The sequence below is a fragment of the Musa acuminata genome, chromosome BXJ3-3 (genome assembly GCF_036884655.1).
Source record: "Musa acuminata AAA Group cultivar baxijiao chromosome BXJ3-3, Cavendish_Baxijiao_AAA, whole genome shotgun sequence".
NCBI classification, from domain to species: domain Eukaryota; kingdom Viridiplantae; phylum Streptophyta; class Magnoliopsida; order Zingiberales; family Musaceae; genus Musa; species Musa acuminata.
Window position 1 is genome coordinate 34,685,321 of NC_088351.1, and position 19,182 is coordinate 34,704,502.

General features: G+C 42.4%; 3 protein-coding genes across 4 annotated transcripts; 1 reads left to right on the top strand and 2 right to left on the bottom strand.

The window, feature by feature from the left end:
* Positions 1 to 662: 662 nt before the first annotated feature.
* On the bottom strand, positions 663 to 2,031 carry LOC135634410 (protein LURP-one-related 8-like). Its single transcript, XM_065144870.1, has 3 exons — positions 1,750 to 2,031; positions 1,119 to 1,352; positions 663 to 1,038 (listed from the first exon to the last, which is right to left on the bottom strand). Exons 1-3 carry the CDS (start codon positions 2,014 to 2,016, stop codon positions 910 to 912), a joined length of 630 nt encoding a protein of 209 aa, XP_065000942.1. The 5' UTR covers positions 2,017 to 2,031; the 3' UTR covers positions 663 to 909.
* A 3,571-nt stretch (positions 2,032 to 5,602) lies between these two features.
* Positions 5,603 to 11,947, top strand: LOC135585323 (exocyst complex component SEC15B-like). 2 transcript variants are annotated; one of them, XR_010494956.1, is made up of 3 exons: positions 5,603 to 8,191; positions 8,341 to 8,458; positions 11,700 to 11,947. XR_010494956.1 is itself a non-coding variant. In XM_065142634.1 (2 exons), the coding sequence occupies exon 1, from the start codon at positions 5,700 to 5,702 to the stop codon at positions 8,160 to 8,162; it is 2,463 nt and encodes an 820-aa protein (XP_064998706.1). In that variant the 5' UTR covers positions 5,603 to 5,699; the 3' UTR covers positions 8,163 to 8,191; positions 8,341 to 8,652. The 2 variants fall into 2 exon arrangements, 1 of the variants encoding a protein (XP_064998706.1); XM_065142634.1 differs by lacking the exon at positions 11,700 to 11,947 and having other exon boundaries at positions 8,341 to 8,652.
* On the bottom strand, positions 11,725 to 16,683 carry LOC135633310 (glyoxysomal fatty acid beta-oxidation multifunctional protein MFP-a-like). The gene is made up of 18 exons (XM_065142635.1): positions 16,512 to 16,683; positions 15,380 to 15,451; positions 15,231 to 15,305; positions 15,094 to 15,150; positions 14,936 to 15,003; positions 14,769 to 14,850; positions 14,652 to 14,707; positions 14,265 to 14,567; positions 14,097 to 14,183; positions 13,752 to 13,926; positions 13,551 to 13,672; positions 13,283 to 13,446; positions 12,922 to 13,176; positions 12,726 to 12,847; positions 12,516 to 12,637; positions 12,287 to 12,435; positions 12,059 to 12,197; positions 11,725 to 11,980 (listed from the first exon to the last, which is right to left on the bottom strand). Exons 1-18 carry the CDS (start codon positions 16,666 to 16,668, stop codon positions 11,969 to 11,971), a joined length of 2,217 nt encoding a protein of 738 aa, XP_064998707.1. The 5' UTR covers positions 16,669 to 16,683; the 3' UTR covers positions 11,725 to 11,968.
* Between the last annotated feature and the right edge of the window lie 2,499 nt (positions 16,684 to 19,182).

Here is a 19,182-nt window from a genome sequence, read left to right on the forward strand (position 1 = left end):
GTGTTCAGAATCTGCAGGTCATAACTCGAAACTTTGCATGTGAGCAGGGGACACAAGCGCACTCATTAAGATCTAATGTGACCTTCTTAGGTTTCCTGGGAAGAGTTTTAGGTACTGTGGCCTTCATGGAGGCCAGGGTTGGTGCAAGATTCATCTTCAGTTTGAGTTGCTACAGGGAAGTTTCCAGGTACTTTCTTGGTGGAGTTGGTTGCAGCGTAGAACTCCATTTGAAGTCAAAGGTCAAGTCTTAAACACCTTCTTTTCTCAAGAACACAAGGTCTGATCTCCTTATGGATTCCATGAAATCTTTTTTTGATACCCAACTTGCCTTTGACTTTTATTTATCCCTATCTACTAGCTTCTGTAGCAACAGCCAAGTGCTTGGATGATTAGGTTAAGAAAAGCACTTGAAGTCTGAAAGGAAACTAGAAACTACACTTTGGTCATCTCAGTCTCTGTCCCAAGTCATGGCATGGCCAGAAAAGCTGGAGTTGGTCCAAAAAATTCCTGAGCACAACATGCAATGCGTTTGCCCCACAAGCAAGTGAAACTCAACTTGGCTGCTGCACCAGAAATAGGAGCCATTCCAATCTTTTCCTTCTCCTTTTCTCCCTCGTTTCCTCCTTGTTAATGTCGGTCATTGAAACCATCAAGAAGGCTGCTCACCTGTGCAGCCATCTGTGCTGGCTTTCTTTGTCATGTTATAGTTCTCAAAGAGATGGATGAAGTAATTGAATTGAACTAATAAAACCTCGTGAAAAGAGAGGTGCCAATATGAATGAATACATGGAAAAGGAAAAAGGAGAAGCCTCGAGCATGTAGCTTCAAGTGTAACAAACGAAGATTAATGGACTACTTGTGCAGCTACAGATTCACATTCCTCCTGTGTGTGTTTATGTATTGTTGTGATCATCTCATTGAATTAGTGATCATGATCATTGCCATTGCCAGAGCTTGATCCATCCCAGGCTGCACCCTCAGGGTTAGAACATCCTTGTCGAGTAATTTCTTCGCCATCGAACCGCACTTTCTACTAACCTGTCCACCAAATATTTGATCGTTCGATCAAGACACAGTTGGATTTAGTTGAATCATCCGACACAAGTGTCGATAGATACCTCAGCCACCGGTGTGTTTGCTGCAGCCTGGTAGATCTTCGACCACTCCTTGTCTCGCGACCAGTTCATCCTGTAGCCTAAAGGCTTCACTCCACAGCCCGTGAACATGGATATGGTGCAACTATGGCAGCCCAGGTTCTTCGTTGCCTTGAACAGAGGCATTCTCTCTCCGGCCATCCTTTGCACGTCTTTGTCGCCCCTGTAGGCCTCCCAGCTCTCGGTCAAGTTTAGAATCTGTACCACATAGATGAGCATTAGAAGCCAGTAGCAGCACATTTCTCGAGTTCAGGAGTTGAAGTCTATCATTTTGAGTAGAACGGATGGGAGAGAAGTGTACGTCTTTTGTTGGATTGGGTAGAAGTTTGTGTGATTAGAGATTCAGTGGGTCTCTTTCAGGCTGATGGAGGAATGCTTTTTAGCCTGAGGAATGAATTATTGAGGTCATTTCTTGGGTGTCGGTAGGTTTAATGCTTGTTCTGCAATTTATGATATTGAGGAGACATCAAAGCTTCGTTCTCTATTCATTTCATCAAATCGCGTATCTCTTACACCCTTTCCTTCATTGTATTGGATCGCACAGACAACGCAATGGAGCAGTGAAGAAGAAGAAGAAGAAGAGTCGTAGGCTGACCTTGCGACGGCGGCGGATGGTGAGCAGGACATTGCCGGTGTAATCCATGAGCACGGTCTCCTGCCTCCAGTTGTGGGCGTAGTTGTCGACGCGGAAGACCATCCGGCCGTCGGAGTCGTCGTAAACGGTGTAGCCGTGGCCGTGGAAGAGGAGCGACTTGCACCAGACGGTGAGCCGGACGGGCGCCGGCGAACAGAGGTCCGGGAAGATCCCCCTTCCGCACATCCGGTTCTCCGCTGGATTCTTCTTCCCTCTCGTGGCTTCCATGAGCAAACGAGGCGGAAAGCTTGAACCTCGACGGAAGCCTTCCCTCGGGAGCTTTAATAGTGGCTCTTGCGAGGGGTGATGGGATCGCTGTTGACTGCATGCAGCCTTGTGATTCGAGGGGGATTCATGCATGGGTTTGACGAGAAACGTGGAGATTTGGCTTGTTGAACACCGGTGAGGAAGCTTCGTGATCACCCGTCTCTTTGCTCGAGACAGCCACCGGACCAGTTTTGATCCTACATTTGGATTTGACTAAATTGACCTGACTTAGTTCATTCTCTACTATTATCCTCATCCCAAAACAATAAGATACGTATGTGTCTCTTATCTCATTTTAGTTTGAGGACAAAAAGGTACATATTGTTCGTATGAGGTCAATTTCGTATTGTTTTGTTTTCGTAATCTTGGAGTCAACAGGGGAATAAACTTCTTAGATACTTTATTGATGAGGCTCGTTCAGTATCTATTAGGTTGGTATATGATCAATCATGCGGAAAGTTGGATGCGGCGGTCATGCAATTAGTCTATAATAAGCGTTTGTTCCGTTATAATGATATCGTTTGTCGCATCCCTAACTTTATATTCTTCAGAATAAGTTCCACATTTTTCAGCTCTTCAATCCCAAGAACTAAGTGGCGGCCTAAAGGGAGAAGAAGGTAGTCAACGCTGCTCGTTCAACTTTTCCGACTGCCTACACCATCTATCTCACTTCTTCCTCATTTACGCGGGCGATATTTGGACTAATGAACGTGACATCTTCACAAGGAAGGATGCGTCTAATGACTTTTTTTTTGCACCATCCAACCTTTTCGCATCCCTGACTGAGCTTTTGGAACATTTCTTTTTTTCCTGTTCCAATATTCTGCGTCACTATTATCTCATTCCTGACACAAGAGAGAGAGAGAGAGAGAGAGATTGCGGTCTGAAACAAGAGGAAGTGGACGATGTCGTCATCCACAATTTTGATGGAAGAATGATGGCAATGTTGGAAGTGTTGGCCAAGGAATCGAATCGATCACGGTGGCATGGGAGTTCTTCCAGCATCGTCTCCACCAGTGGTGTGTGTGCGCTTTTTCTTACTAGATGAGCATGATTTTTGCAAGGCGAAATTTCCATTCGGCTTCATGGTTAACTGGTCCAACCCAACTCCTCCTCATCTCAATGGTATTCTCAATGATGAATATTTAGTTGATGTGAATAGAAATATGTTCATTTGATGATGACGTACTCATCTCATTTGGTATTATTCCAAGTACAAAATGAGACCGATTGGTGGGGGAATGAAATATGATTGATTTGTGAGAGAGGAAAAAACTGCATGTGGAAGATATGGAATGAGAAATTTTGCTTTCATATATTCTATGTTGAAGATCTTTTCACAATCAAATTTAATTAATATTTAGATAAAAATATGACTAATTTAATAGTCATATTATGTCTAAATATTAGGTTGAATGGCAAATGGTTAATTAGTTTATCAATTTTGTTTGACATAAATCATTCATCAAAATGTTTAAACTAAAATTAACTTATACACCAATTAGATTTTTATAAATCAATTTTGATCTTATCTATTTTCGATATAAATTTAATTGAGAGTATTACAATATACTTATAACTTTAAGTTTTTTGATCACTCGTTTAGATTAAACGAAGTTGATGAATCAATTAACCTATCAAACTCGAGTGACATTTGGTATCATATATCTAGTATTTGAATATAATAATGAGGTCGAATAGAAAAGAGCTACCTGGAGTCAAAATACTCGTAACAATGTGAAACTACAATTGTGCTATACCTCATATGTATCGTACTAAGATTTGATCTGAATTATGTTAAACCTTAAAGATGACGTAAAACGCTTGAGTGAGGAGGGATTATAACACCCTTGATCCAACATGTAAGATTAAAATTTACTTACAAGAATATGATTAAAATTATTATTAATTTCAACCTAAATATTTTAGTTAATAATTTAGTTTAAATACTTTTTTTGGATTTAATTTAATTAGATTAGTTTTAATTAAATTATAATTAACTTTACCTTCATTCTTATTTATTTTTCTCACCTCCATCCCGAAGCGAATCCCGTGCATACCTTCATTTTTATTTATAGGGCCTCTTCCTCTCACTTGATACCAGTAGATAGGTACATGAGAAGGGTTGAATTAACAATGAACCTACTGAAGCTATTAACTCAAATATATAATTAATGCATATCAAGAGAAGAATGGACCAATTAAGGTGTTTATTCTATCTAATATTATGTTTTTTTTCCCGAATGAATGTGGATAAGATATATTATAGATCTTGATTACGTTATGATCCATGTCATGTCACACCCTTAACTTGCCAAGTCAACATGAGGGTTACCTTCCTCCCATGTTGAGTCGGAGCCCGTATAAGGAGGTGCCCCTTTGGCAAGTCCCATCTCAGACATTGATCCATGGACCAAGTCGTGCTGATTCTTTAACCACGACACATGAGTTCACCAACAAACGTAAATATGTCTTTCGTACTATTCAAATATATATATATATATTTTTAACTAAGTAAAAAATAATTTATGGTATATATAAAACTAGGTGATATTAATTACTAGGCCTAGGCTGCATATTATATATAATTCATGCATATCATATCATCCGAACAATGGACCAATTAAGGTGTCTCCAAACTCCATAAATATGTCATTCATACTATTCAAAATATAATTTTAAATAAAAAATAATAATTTATGGTAATATGTATTAATATATAAAATAATTTATGGTGATATTAATTATTAGGCCTAAGGTTGCATTTGAGAGCTTAGATGTTTGTTAATGGGCCAATTATAGGCTCATTATTTGGGCCTTATATGAATGAAGTTGAGCTTTTGTTAGGGCCCATTTTGAAGTTGCATTCAGAATTTTCTTTTAGATTTATTAGATGTAATAAATATACGGATGCAATTAGGGGAAAAGACTGTTAATGATGATTCAATTACAGGGATTAATGGTCTCCTAAGGATGTTTTAATGGCGTTGGTTATGCTGCGCACCTGCAGGTTTGCCGTTTCGTAAACGTACGGTCGTTCCCTGTGCTAAAAGATGAGACTGCGTGAGCTGTCCGCGCCGTGGGTTCGCAACAACCAAGTGGATACAGCCAGACGGCCGGCACAGGATAAGGCGTGACGACATGCGCAGGCGGTGTGCACTCCAAGTCACCGGTTGGTTGAACCCACTCGAGTCCCCCGACCGCCCCACGTGCCCTCCGCGTGACCCGAACGACGACGTCTCCCCCATCCCGCTTCTCGAGACCGCCATGGGTGCAGAAACATCCGTCCGAGGACCGACAGGGTTCGGGATTACGGTTCGAACATGTCGCTTCCCCCGCGTGGGTCCCACGGACGAGGGAGGAACGGCACCCTGGATGGTGATTGGAAGCGTAAGAGGGGATTCCGTATGGGCGGGGGTACTAACTCGATCGTGAGGCGTGAACCGACCCTCCTCCGTCCCCGCGCTGACCTCGGTGAGCCGATCCGGAGGGGTAGTGTCGTCATTTTATCCTTTCGTTTCTATCTCCTTTTTGGGTCTCTCCCCGTCATCTAGGCGACGCCGGCTAACGCCGAAATCTTCTCTCTCTCTCTCTCTCTCTCTCTTCTCTCTCTTTCGGGGGGGGACAAAAGAAGAGGGCGAGCGATGCGGCGGAAGGTGGCACCGGATTCGACGGCGATGGTGGCGGGAGGAGGCGGCGGGGGTGCGACGGAGGCGGAGCAGGCGCAGCTGTTCTCGGCGATCAGAAACGGGGAGGACCTGGGACCGTTCGTGCGACGGGCGTTCGCGTCCGGGCGGCCCGAGTCGCTGCTGTCTTCCCTGCGTCAGTTCGCGCGGTCCAAGGAGGCGGAGATCGAGGACGTGTGCAAGGCGCACTACCAGGACTTCATCCGCGCTGTCGACGACCTCCGCTCCCTCCTATCCGACGTCGACTCCCTCAAGTCCGCCCTCGCCGACTCCAACGACGCCCTCCAGTCCGCGGCTGGCCCCCTCCTCGCCGCCCTCGACGCCTACCTCGAGGCCCGCTCCATCGCGGCCAACCTCGCCGCCGCCCTCCGCGCTGCCCGCCTCTGCTCCCGTCTCTTCGCCCTCCTCGCCCGCGCCAACGAGCACCTCGCCGCCGACCACCTCTATCTCGCCCTCCGCGCCGTCGCCGCCGCGGAGCGCGACCTCCTTCCCGCTGCCCCCCACCCCACCATCCGCCGCATGCTCCTCCGCCTCATCCCCGCCGTCCGCGCCCACGCCGAGCGCAAGATCTCCAAGGAGTTCTCCGACTGGATGGTCCAGATCCGCGTCGCCAGCCGCCACCTCGGCCAGATCGCCATCGGCCGCGCGTCAGCTGCCCGCCAGCGCGAGGAGGAGCTCCGTGCCCGTCAGCGCCAGGCTGAGGAGCAGGCCCACTTCCGCTCCGGCTCCACCACCGCCACCCCTTCCCTCCGCGATCACTCCTACTCCCTCCGTGTCGAGGAGGACGACGACTGGGCCGGCGACGACGCCGACGACCTCGCTGCGGCCGCGGCCGCCGCCTCCTCCGACGAGGGCGACCCGGGTCTCGATCTCACCCCGCTCTACCGCGCCTACCACATCCACAAGACCCTCGGCCTCGAGGAGCGCTTCCGGCGTTACTATTTCGAGAACCGCAAGCTGCAGCTCACCTCCGACTTCCAGGTCTCCTCCTTGACCCCCTTCCTCGAGTCGCACCAGACCTTCTTCGCTCAGATCGCCGGCTTCTTTATCGTCGAGGATCGAATCCTCCGCACCGGCGGCGGCCTCATCGCCCGTCCCGACGTCGACGCCCTCTGGGAGACCGCTGTCACCAAGATGGTGTCGGTGCTGGAGGACCAGTTCTCCCGGATGCAGACGGCCAACCACCTCCTCCTTATCAAGGACTATGTCAGCCTCCTCGGCGTCACCCTCCACCGCTACCGCTACGCCGTCGACCCTCTTCTCGACGTTCTCTCCAAGCACCGCGACAAGTACCATGACCTCCTCCTCTCCGACTGCCGCCGCCAGGTCTCGGAGGCCCTCGCCGCCGACAAGTTCGAGCAGATGCTCATGAAGAAGGAGTACGAGTACTCCATGAACGTGCTCTCCTTCCAGATCCAGACGTCCGACATCACCCCGGCCTTCCCTTACGTAGCACCCTTCTCTTCCAGCGTCCCAGACCTCTGCCGCATCTCCCGGTCCTTCGTCGAGGACTCGATCAGCTTCATGTCTCATGGCGGGCAGCTCGACATCTACCCCATCGTCAAGAAGTACCTCGAGCGACTCCTCGGGGAGGTCCTCGACGGCTCCATACTGCGACTCATTGAATCCGGGGGTCTTGGTGTCTCCCAGGCAATGCAAGTGGCCGCCAATATGGCCGTCTTGGAGCGGGCGTGCGACTTCTTGTTTCGCCATGCAGCACAGCTCTCAGGCATTCCGCTGCGCATTGCAGAGAAGGGAAAGAGGGAGTTCCCTTTGAAGAAATCTCGTGATGCGACTGTGGAGCTCTTGCTGGGGCTGCTGAGGAAGAAGATCGACGATTTCTTGCTGCTGACGGACAGCATTAGTTGGTTGGCGGATAGCCCACCCCCAAATGGGAATGATTACTCGAATGAGGTGTACATATACCTTGACACATTGGTCTCCACTGCACAGCAGATACTGCCCATCCAAGTCCTGCGGCGGGTGCTTCAGGGTGTCCTCTCCCATATATCTGACAAGATCATGGGGCTTTTCCTCAGCGACGCTGTCAAGAGGTTTAATTCGAATGCAGTAATGGGAATTGATGTTGATCTGAAGACGTTCGAATCATTTGCAGAAAACCAGTCTCACTTGTTTTCTGATTCGGATGATTCGGGTGCAAACGAGTTGAAGCTTGCATTATTAGAGGCAAGACAATTGGTCAATCTGCTCATGAGCAACAACCCTGATAATTTCCTTAATGCGGTGATCAGGGAAAGGAGCTACAACAAGCTCGACTACAAGAAGGTGGTCGCCGTAACGGAGAAGTTCAGGGAATCGTCAGATCGGCTGTTCGGAACTTTTGGTACAAGGGGTGCAAAGCAGAATCCGAAACAGAAATCACTGGATGCCCTAATTAAGAGACTCAAGGATGCTAGCTGAACCAGTTTGCTGGTAGAGTAAAATAAAAGGTTTCTTGTTTGTTCTTTTGCCTGTATTTATTCGTGTGTGTTACATTATGGTTTGCTATTCATTTAATTTCTACTCTGGTAAGTAAAACTATCATATTGCCCTCTAGATTGACTTTTTGGCGGTGCCATATCATTGATGTATCATGCAGCTTTGGTCTAATCTGTGACTTCAACCTGGATTGGTCGACTACTACATATGTGTTCTACTTGCAATGGGGCTTTTTTATGACTTGGAGGTTCTGGCTGACACTATAGTTGTCTCCTGAGGTGAGTTTCTTGAGATTGTTTTGTTCTCAAGCCAAAAATTATATTGACAGAATTGTTGTGAAACACCTGAGGGTGTAATGTCTTGTTAGAAACCTTCTGCATGAGTAGAATAGGATGTATCATTTTAGCCTCATGTTACACAATCAGTTGCTTGTACATTTCTATGCATAAATTGCAAACCATTTTTTTTCTAATCTTTCTTGCAAATACTAGATTCATATATATCAGAATAGAGAGTAGTATCATTTGAGCATTCTGCTTTTCCAGCACATCCTCCAACTTAGAAGGGACAAGTTTGATTGGGTCAGTCATGAAGACTAATTTGGTATGGTCAGTAATGGGTGAATCTGCATGGTGTATTAGGATTGAGAGAATGTGGAGGGCACATGATACTAAAATGGCAGGTACAAATTCTCTCTTTAGGAAACTAATAGAGATTGAAAATGAGTGAGAATTGCCATAGGAAAAGAATTAAATTCTCTCTTTATATACATGTATATTCCTGCTCAGTGTGGATCTTTCTACATGTGTCTTTATCACTGCTCTGATCATCTTGTCATTTGCTGGATTTTGAAGAACACATGTAATCTCATTCTAGCTTACTTAGTCTACTAGATGGACAACTGCTTGCAGTTCCAATGTGTCATTTGCAAGTCATCTGTTCTGTGTGTGGTTTACTCTTGAGTTATGGAGATTGTTTAGATGTGGGGTCTGTCATTATGGGCAGGAATGGTGATTGGTATTTACTGGGAATAGACTTTGTCAACATGGATTCTTCTACCAATGTCGTCCCGACTAGGTGAGTCGGTATTATAATGCTTACGTTATTACTTTTCCTATCATGTACTATATAAGATAAGGATATAAAATTTACAAGGATGCACAAAGTTCAACTAAAAACTATCAAGATGTGAGCTTGATTGGATGTGATCGAACCGAACCAGTTCCAAGCAATTTCGGTTCAAGAATCATCGGCTCGATCCGATACGGATCGGAACTATTGAATCATTGACCTAGTTGCCTAGTTGATTTTTTATCAGTTCAATTTCAATTCGAATCCATGATGAGATTTGAATCGAATCATGTTAAGATCTTCTTAGAAAGCTTAGGCACATTGGTTGGTATACACGAACATTATCCTGGTGACATGGATAATGTTCGTGTATGCTTCTGAAGCTGTTCTTAAGTCTTCTCCATGGTGGATGTCTCCTGCAAACATAATGATTCCAGATGACCAGAAACTGTCGGCTTCTTCATTAGTTTCAAGCGAGCGAGCATGAGAAAACTTCTGAATTCGCACAAAACATCTTTCTTGGATGTTTGCAATGCAAGCAGTGATAAGATACTCATTGGGACAAAACATCAAACACCTAATGGCGAGCGACGAAGCTGCAGCCTTCTGTCGCCGGAGCAGAACAACAAACATCCATCTGCACAAAACTCCGATCCATATTCATTGCATGACTGATGTAAGAGAAGACTAAGAGAAGAGAGAAGAAGACAATAAAGAGAAATAATAAGATATCCAAGAAACAAAACGGAACTTTCTTTTTTTTAAGGGATAACGAAGAATTAGTAACTTAAAATATAAAGATTTGATAAGATTTCAAAAATAAGAATGTTTCTTAAATCTTCTCTTTTTTTTTTCCACTTTTATAATCACTAATATTGAATCGCTCGACTATCTAATTAATAAGTCATAATTTACGATCAAGTATAAATTATAATATATATTAAATTCATGCTTGTGATTTTGAATTTTTTCTCATAATTATCTTAAGAGACAAATTATTTTCTTCAAATTTGATAAATATTTGATAAATATTTTTATAATACCTCGTTATATATTTTATTCTTATGCTTCAAGATAAAAGTATACTTTTGTAAAAATTCTTATGCTTGAGAATTTATATATTTGAGAGCTTCGTGATCAGAATTTAAGATATGGATCAAATAGAGTCTCCAATATTGTAGTACTTGAACAATAGCATAAAATTTAATATCATAAGTTAAATAGTTCTTTCTCGTATCGTTAAGCTTTTCACTGAAGAATGCAAGTAGATGTTCTTCTTGACTAAGTACTCTACCAAAACCAGAGATGCATTACAATCAACTTCAAATACTTTTGGATAATTTCAAGTGGGTATCCTTCTCGACTAAGTACTCTACCAATACTCACATGAGAGGCATCGCAATCAACTTCAAATATTTTTGAAAAATTTGGTAATATAAGAAGCATGTTCATCCAAACACTCATTTCTTTATGTAATTAGTTAGATGAGTTACAATAGTACTAAAATTTTAAATAAATCGACAATAAAAGAATGCCAACCTATGAAAAACCTGACCATCTTATAGGGATGTCGGTATTGGCCAAGTTTAGATAGTTTTAATCTTCTTTAAGTCCGCTTGAATAAAGTAAGATGAAGTTTAGAAAAGCTAGGGTAGAGGTTATAAAGCAGCATTTATTAAAATTTATAGATAGCTTTTCTGTCTTTAATGTTGATAGGATAGTTTTTGAATGTTCAATAAATAAGAATATCATCAAAGTAAATAATAAAAAATTTCTTAATACAAGGACGTGGAACTTGATTCATTACCCGCATGAAGGTGATCGAAGTATTTGAAAGTCTAAATAACATAATTAGTCATTCATATAAATCTTTTCGAGTCTTGAAAGTAGTTTTTCATTCATCTTTTAGTTTAATATAGATTTTGTGATAACTACGGATCAATTTTAGAGAAAATTTGAGAATTAACAAGCATATCAAACATATTTCCACACATGAAATAGAAAATTTATACTTGATGGTAATTTAATTAATAGCTCAACTATCGATGCACATTGATATATATATATATATATCATGGTTGAAACTTAATTAAACATATAAATTTTTAGATATCTAAAAAATCTATATATCCTATATCAAACAATTATGATTTATGATTTTATTTTATTATTATAAAATATGTTGGTGCATTACTTTGAACCTAAAGTGAAGGAGATATATAATAAGATTGTGGTGGATTTATTAGCTGGTTTTGATGAGACTGAGTTCAATAACAAAATGATAAACAGATGCAATGCTTTGAAGAAGAAGTGTAGGATTGCTATATATTTCTCACATCCTGTGAATAAGTCATCAAAATATTTTTTTTGCAATTAAGTGTTTATTTCTTTTATTATTATATTTATATGTGCATTTATTAATGAACTGCTCTATTTTTTTCACTGCAGGTTTTCACTGCCTTCCCAAAAAATGTGCAGCAGTGACAATTTGATTGCCACAACAGAAGCAAATTATTTCCCATAATACATAACAAGTTTGCATGATTTGCAACAACAAACACATGGTAGTGATAAGTTTGCATGTTGCTGCTGCTGCATGGAGATTTTTTTTGCTCACAGAGGCCAAAACTTTGAAGCCAGATTAAAATGTTGTCAATCTTCCAAATAGATGCTGCTTCATTCTCTCTCTCTCTCTCTCTCTCTCTCTCTCTCTCTCTCTATGGGGAACTCTGCACAAATTAGATTTGATGCAATCAGCAGACTGATGAACAGTGAGTTGTAACCTTAAAGAAGCATCTGAATCATACCAAGAGAATGCCTTTGGCTACCCTGTCTGTCAGATAAGAACATGGCTTGAAAAGATTGCCATACAACTTGCTCCACTCCTCCAGCTTCTCACATATGTAGTTTGCTCCAAGGGAGTCAGCCCAGAACATGATGCCACCCCTGGTTTGCATCACAAGAAGATGAAGTCACTCTAATGGCAAAGCAAGATTGAAGCTTCCACTTATGCCAGAGATGTTCCAGAAACAAACCTGTAAGCTGGGAATCCCATGCCCATTACAGTGGCAATGTCTAGGTCTGTTGCCTTCACAGCGATTCCCTCATCAAGGATTCGACAGGCCTCGTTGATGACCGGGAAGAGAAGCATTTCTACTATGTCCTCATCTGGTATCTCCATCAGCTGTAGACAGTGTGAATTAACATCAAGTTTCAATGATCTCAAGCATCCTACACTTAGGTTTAGAGATTACGAGGAAGAACCTGAGGATTAGGAGTAACACTGGCCATGTTCCTTGACTTCTCAACATACTTTATGATCTCAGGATCTGGGCTGGCATTCCGCTTCTCATCATACTTGTAGAACCCCTTTCCGCTTGCTTCACCTGTTACAAAGTGATTCTGAACTTGTCATGCTACATGATGTGGTAAGAGCGATGAAGATATCAATATAGCCTTCAACATTCTTCATACCTTCCCTCTTGTCTTCAATCATGACTGACATCAACATGGACTTGTAGACTCTTTCAGGGTAGCTCTGAAGGTATTGGATGCCAGAAGCTCCTGCTGCTCCAAGTCCAACAAGATCAGCAGCTCTGTAGAGACAATACGATTAAGGTTAAGAAACACTGAGAATCCACATTATGATGACTGGTGTTTGTTTGTGTACCTGAAGGGACCCATTGGCAATCCAAATTTGGTGCACGCATGATCGATCTTATACACATCAAGACCATGATCCACAAGCAAGAGTGCTGACTGAGTGTGAGCAAAGAGCATCCTGTTAACAGCAAAGCCAGTGCAGTTCCTAACTACAACGGGTGTCTTGTGAATCTTCTCAGCAACATCCAGGAGATCTACAACAGCTTGTGGTGATGTTTTCTGTGTTTGAATTATTTCTAGCAGTGGCATGTCATGAGCAGGACTGCAATAGACACAGGTTTGGAAGGAGATCAGAGACCAAAAAGAAAAAAAAGCTATCTGCAGGGAGTTCACAAGAGAAGAATTTGCACAGGATTTGCTTTGTATACCCGAAGAAATGTGCCCCTACAATACGATCTTGAGACTTGGTTTCTCCTCCAATTAAGTTGAGATCGATTGTTGAAGTGTTACTGGCAAGTATACAGTTTGGAGAACAGTGTTTCTCGAGATCAGCAAATATTTGCTGTTTTAGGTGAAGATTCTCAGAAGCTGACTGTAATGACAAGATATCAAGGAAAAAAGATGAGAATTAATTTATGTATGTATCGAACCAAAAAAGTTGGTAGGATAAAAAAAAGGATTTCTTTGATTTCTTGCCTCAATTGCCATATCCACATCTTTAAACCTTTCATAATCCAACACACCGGTGAGTAAAGAGAGTGCCGTCTCACATTTTTCATCATTCAATTTTCCTTCATTGACACAATTCTGCAAATTGTCTGAGAAAAATATTGCAAGTAAGAACTTGAAATTTGCCATGAAAACCTGTATAGACCTCCTGAATGCTAAAAATCTAACCTTTAACTCTGCCAATTGTTGATTCTAAGAGGTTTTCATCTTCTTCTTTAAGTATCACTTGGTAATTGTTCAGTATCAGCGCAGTTGCAATTCCAGAGCTTGTTAAACCTCCTCCAACAATGCCAACCGTAGCAATTTTCCTAGGCTTCAGACCTGAGTCAGTGATCCCAGGAACCTGTCAAATGCAATCAAGAAAACATGTCAGCAATGTTAGAAAATGGAAACATGGCTTAGATTAAGTGAGATGCTGTGGCATAAATAGCTTTTGTGGCAGAACTTGAAACAATGCCAAGAAACATCAGTGGCACATCAAACAACTAAATCAAAGGGATCCTTAATTTGCACCTTTGTGGTTGCTCGCTGTGCAAAGAGGAGATGAACCAAATTCTTGCAGGTGTCAGTGAAAAGAAGTTCTAGGAAAGTGGTTGATTCCTGCAGTGAGAATGCACACATTAGCAGCTGCTGTAAGGTATCATCAACCATCTTTTACCGGGAGAATTAAAGCTAGTTCACCTTCCAAAGTCCGGCACGAGGACCTGAGACGATACCCTCTTCAATCACATCAATACACACCGAAGGGAATTGGACATTGGGAGATCGCTTTCGAGCTTCAACTCTTGCAGACTCCAGCACTTCCCTGGCCTTCTCCAGGGGTTCCAACTTGTCTGTTCTGTAAAGACTCTTGATCCATGGTTTTCTGGACTCTGCAATATCCAGAGCCCAATGCCGAGCTGTCTCCACCAATTCGTCAGGTGAAACTATGGCATCCACAAGACCCAGTTTGTAGGCTTCCTCTCCTCCGATTCCCTTGGACAACTATTGGGAGTGATCAGAACTTAGTTAGATGAAGAAAGAACCCCATTGATGAACAGTCCTAGGTAAAAAGAGAAACACTTTTACCAGAAGCATTTCAAGTGCTTTGGGAAGTCCAACAAGGCGCGGAAGCCGCTGCGTTCCTGAAGGAACTCAGGAGTTAGCACACAGGATTAGAGAGTTACAACATATATAGAGTGATACCTCCAAGCCCGGTGATGAATCCAAGAGTGAGTTCTGGTAAGGCAATTTGAGCAGCGGCCGTAGAGATGCGCCCATGACATGCCTGAGAGATTGTCACAGAGAAAATTATACTAGAACTCCGATAACAAGTAGGGGATGCAGGTGTAAACATGAATCCAAGCACATACCATCGAGAGTTCCAGCCCACCACCAATGACTAGCCCGGTAATGGCAGCCACTGATGGTTTTCTTGCAGCTGATGACCAAAACAGAGATGCAAAACTTCTCAGTGGGAATCAGAAAGATCATAGTCATGGACAGACAAAGAAAGAGGTCACAGAAGTACCTTCGAAGATATCGGTGACGACATCGATCGCAAAGTAGCCAACTTTAGGTTCAGGTTCTGCAGAAGAAAAGGTTGCCATGATGACAGGCAGAAGCAAGTCACAAGGAAATCAACATTGCAACAATAACTTGGCTTACTCTGTCCATTGTTACCCCCTTGAAGGTCCTCAAAGGCAGCGATGTCGAAACCTCCGGAAAAGTTCGGACCTTGACCTGCTTGATGAGCGAATTCGTGAGTCGACACTCTCAGAATCAGTAAACCGGAGCTTGTTTGAGGTTGCACAAACCTGTGAGAACGATGGCTTTCACATCATCCCTACGGATAGCCTCTTCATAGTTGGCTTTCAAGCTCCACATTACTGTAACAATGGCAAAGAGAAGAGCGTCGAATTAAGAGAAACAGTAAATTAGACTTCCTGCATTCCTGTGACCAACTTTTGTCTTCACGCTATCTAAAACTCGGATGCAGAAGAGTTCTTAGATCACCAAAGAATCTGCATCATGATACGATTCCAGTGTACGAGTTCCTCGAGAAGGTACGGAACATAATTCTCGTGTTATCGGTTAATGGATCATATTAATCTGGATCTAAATCCATTATCTATCTCGAATCCGGAAATTTTCGGGTTTCGAATCCTGGGTTGGGTCCTCCGGTTCTTTATCTCAATCCGGATCCGCTGGAAGCACATGGTCGGTGGGCCCCACTTTTAACGACCAGTCGGAGCTGGACAGCTGGACCGTCGGCTTGCAGTGGCCGGCCGCCATGATTCGCGCAGGCACGATTGGTCAGTGCGGTCGCGCCGACGGAAAAGGAAGTCCGATCCCCCTGTTGACCGCCGGACGCAGTGCGATCGAAGAGGGAGGGACTACTCGAATGGCAGAGATGGTAAGCCGGCGAGGGGCGTGCCATCTGGCAGCCGCCGAGGCGGAGACGTCGGCCATCTCTCCCAAGTCTCTCGAACCCTTGCAAAAGCTTACTCGAGGTGCCCGTGAAGTGCAGTTTGTTCGCGTTAAGGAATAGATAACGGGAACTGCTTTAAAAGTCGGGACGGCACTGGATACTATTCTCAGCCTGCGGTACACGTGACACATAGGAGAAGTCAACCGGTTTTAAGTATTCCCGGTTTCCTGTACTTCCAGTTGTGGATTTGCATTCCATCTTACACTATTTCCATCGAGTGATAATAATAATAATTTCAAGAAAATAAACTACATGTTTCCTTGGGACAATTTCTTGCGAGTCTATTCTATGACTTAAAGAAGAGAGAGAGGAGTTCAGCATTGTGATATATACACCAATAAGCTGTGGTTAAATGGTGATAGCTGAAACCAATAGAAATGGTGTGGCTTTCTCAAAGACATCCGTAATGAACTCAGAAAAGAATAAGAAGTGGTAATAGACGGAGGAGGATGAATCACCATCGAAGGACAGGCAGTTGATGGGAGGATTAATGATGGTGATGACGGCGACGCCGTCGGCTCCCACCTCCATCTCCGTCCTCGCCATCTTCTTCTCCATCTTGGCCGTCTCCTGCTGCTCTTCGTCTTGCTTTGCCTTCGTTTCCGTTGCCTCCATGCCCTTTATAATGTATGAGGTGCAAGTGCAACTGCAGGCCTTGGAATTTTTTTCCATTCAGCTGGTGTTATCTATTGTTGACTGATTCCGATACTGACAGGCACTGCTTACTGGCTGAGGTTTCATGCCGATTAACGTAGGACTATTACCGGGCATGGTCAACTTTTTATATCGTACAGTGAAAATCTTTTCAAATCACTAAAATCATTTTCCTTGAGAAAATACATCAATCTAAATTTTTGCACGCATCCTTCTCGATTCTGCTAAGCATAAGGGTCGAAAGGAAGCTTTGTTTCAGGTTTTCAAGTGAGTCGATGATTCATGTAATGTAAGTCAAACTATGAATTGCATGCACCTTGATAGTAGAACTAAGTGGACAGAATATGAGTTTAGTGAATCGAAACAAAGTAAAGAAAAATTGCAATCCCTTTCAGTCCAAGTCAAATTATGAATTGCACTGTGATAAATGGAACGAAGAGGATCAATCCATAGGTAGGTATGCAAGCAAGCAAACTCATTGCTACCTACCACCTATTTGTATCTTCTCTCTTGACTGCAGCAGCAACTTCTCCTCTTCTTTATCGCTTGCGAGTGCTCTCCTCGGACCGCCACCGCAGCTCACAACGCCGTAAGGAAGCAGCTAACTTACGAGCTCGTCTTTCTGCATGCATTTGACTCGAAAATACATAGAGGATTTCCACAAAATTACGTGCGTTGACGAAAGACAATTCATGACTGGTCTTAGCATCAACTTGCAGAAAGTTAGAGTTGCGTGATAAAGCTTTCCTGCACAGCATGGAATCGTTCACCCATGTCTATCTTGTTGAGATGGAGGTTGGAGTAGGTGAGTATAGTGTAGATTATTTCATTCAAAGGTATCATACTCATACAGCTTAGAGATAATGGACAAAGAGGAGTGTTGGTATTATATGTACTATACGAGAAACCAGCTAGTTTTGAATGCACACAGTAATGGAAGGTTGGCTTTGACTCCAAACAAAGAAGAAGCGATATAGAAATGCCTCAACGACAGCTGATGGAAGTCACGCCAACTACAGCTTGGGCAGGTGAGATGCATATATATTAGGCTACTAAGACCAAATAAAAGAAAAGGAAATTACATGTCTTTGCATCATTTCAATTAAGAATTAAAATGATTGGAGAGTGCCCGTACGGGTTGACCTGAGAGTGCCCGTACGGGACCCACATCTCTCCATTGCCCCACTTCTTCACCCGTTTAGTGATTGGAGACATGCAGCATCACAGGTGAGGTGGGTAATTCTATGAGAACCCTTTTTGGGTCCGACAAATAGATATTGGTTTCGCGTTCTCTATTTTCCCATCTTTGACGGCCACCGTTTTGACAACGAAACAACGTTTTAGTTCATTCGTTGACTTACGCTGTCGCAATGGACCGGTCAACGGATTTTGCGCCACGGCACTGCGCTAAATTGGGCGTTGAATAGAGGGATAGGTTAGAATGTGGTGTGCCTCTCGAGCTCGGTAGAAAGCAACCCCAAAGGATTTGAGATGGCATGACCTGTTGATGTTATCAATGATAGTTTGCATGCAAATTGTAGTAGCTAATGCGACCCTTAAAGCTAATAATGCAAAGAGGTGGACCCCACAAGGCCGGCCTTATTCTATGTAAGTGATATTTGTATATAAGTTGATGATAGTCGACCCCACAATTATAATTCGAAGGATATAACGTCATATGAGTCTTCGAAAAATATGATTAATATATATATAGTACTGATCATGTGGCAAGGACATTATGTTTCTATTATTTTTATGTAGCGTAGTTGACTAATACCACTGGTTAAGGATAAATAGTATTGATTAACAAAGATACTGAGAGCCTAATTTGGAAAAGACATAGATAACTATTTTTTGAAAGATTTTTTTGTGTGTGACCTCTTAAAAACATCAATAGGGAAAAGTATTAATAATCTTTTTTTTGTAATTTTGGACTCATTAGTGAATTAATTTGAAATTTAATCAGTAATCTAAGTTGTTCGTTAGCCACTTTTAAAATTAAATATTGAAGTAATGGTTTTAAATTTTAAAAGGAAATTTAAGGTTTATTATTCATTATGTTTCGAAATATGAAATATGAATTATCATATCATGCATTATGAATTTAAATATGAAACAAATGCATCAGAATACACAAAGTCTATAGTATGACTATTTTCCTTGAATAGATACAATTTTATCTACACGTAGATAGAAAGTATGGACTAATATATATTTTTCGTTGAGCCGATTATAAGTACTAAATTGAATCTTAAATTATTTTTTAGAAATAAAAAAGTATATGAAGTTCAAATTTTAAATAATAAAAGATGTGAAACATCTCCCCGAGATACATAAGATTAAAAAAAATACTATCTACCATAATAAATATAATTATTAATTGATTCTAATTTAGATAATTACTATTTATAACTCTCACTTTATTATTTAAAATTTTATTTTATTTTTTTAAAAAAATAATATTTCTAAACGTTT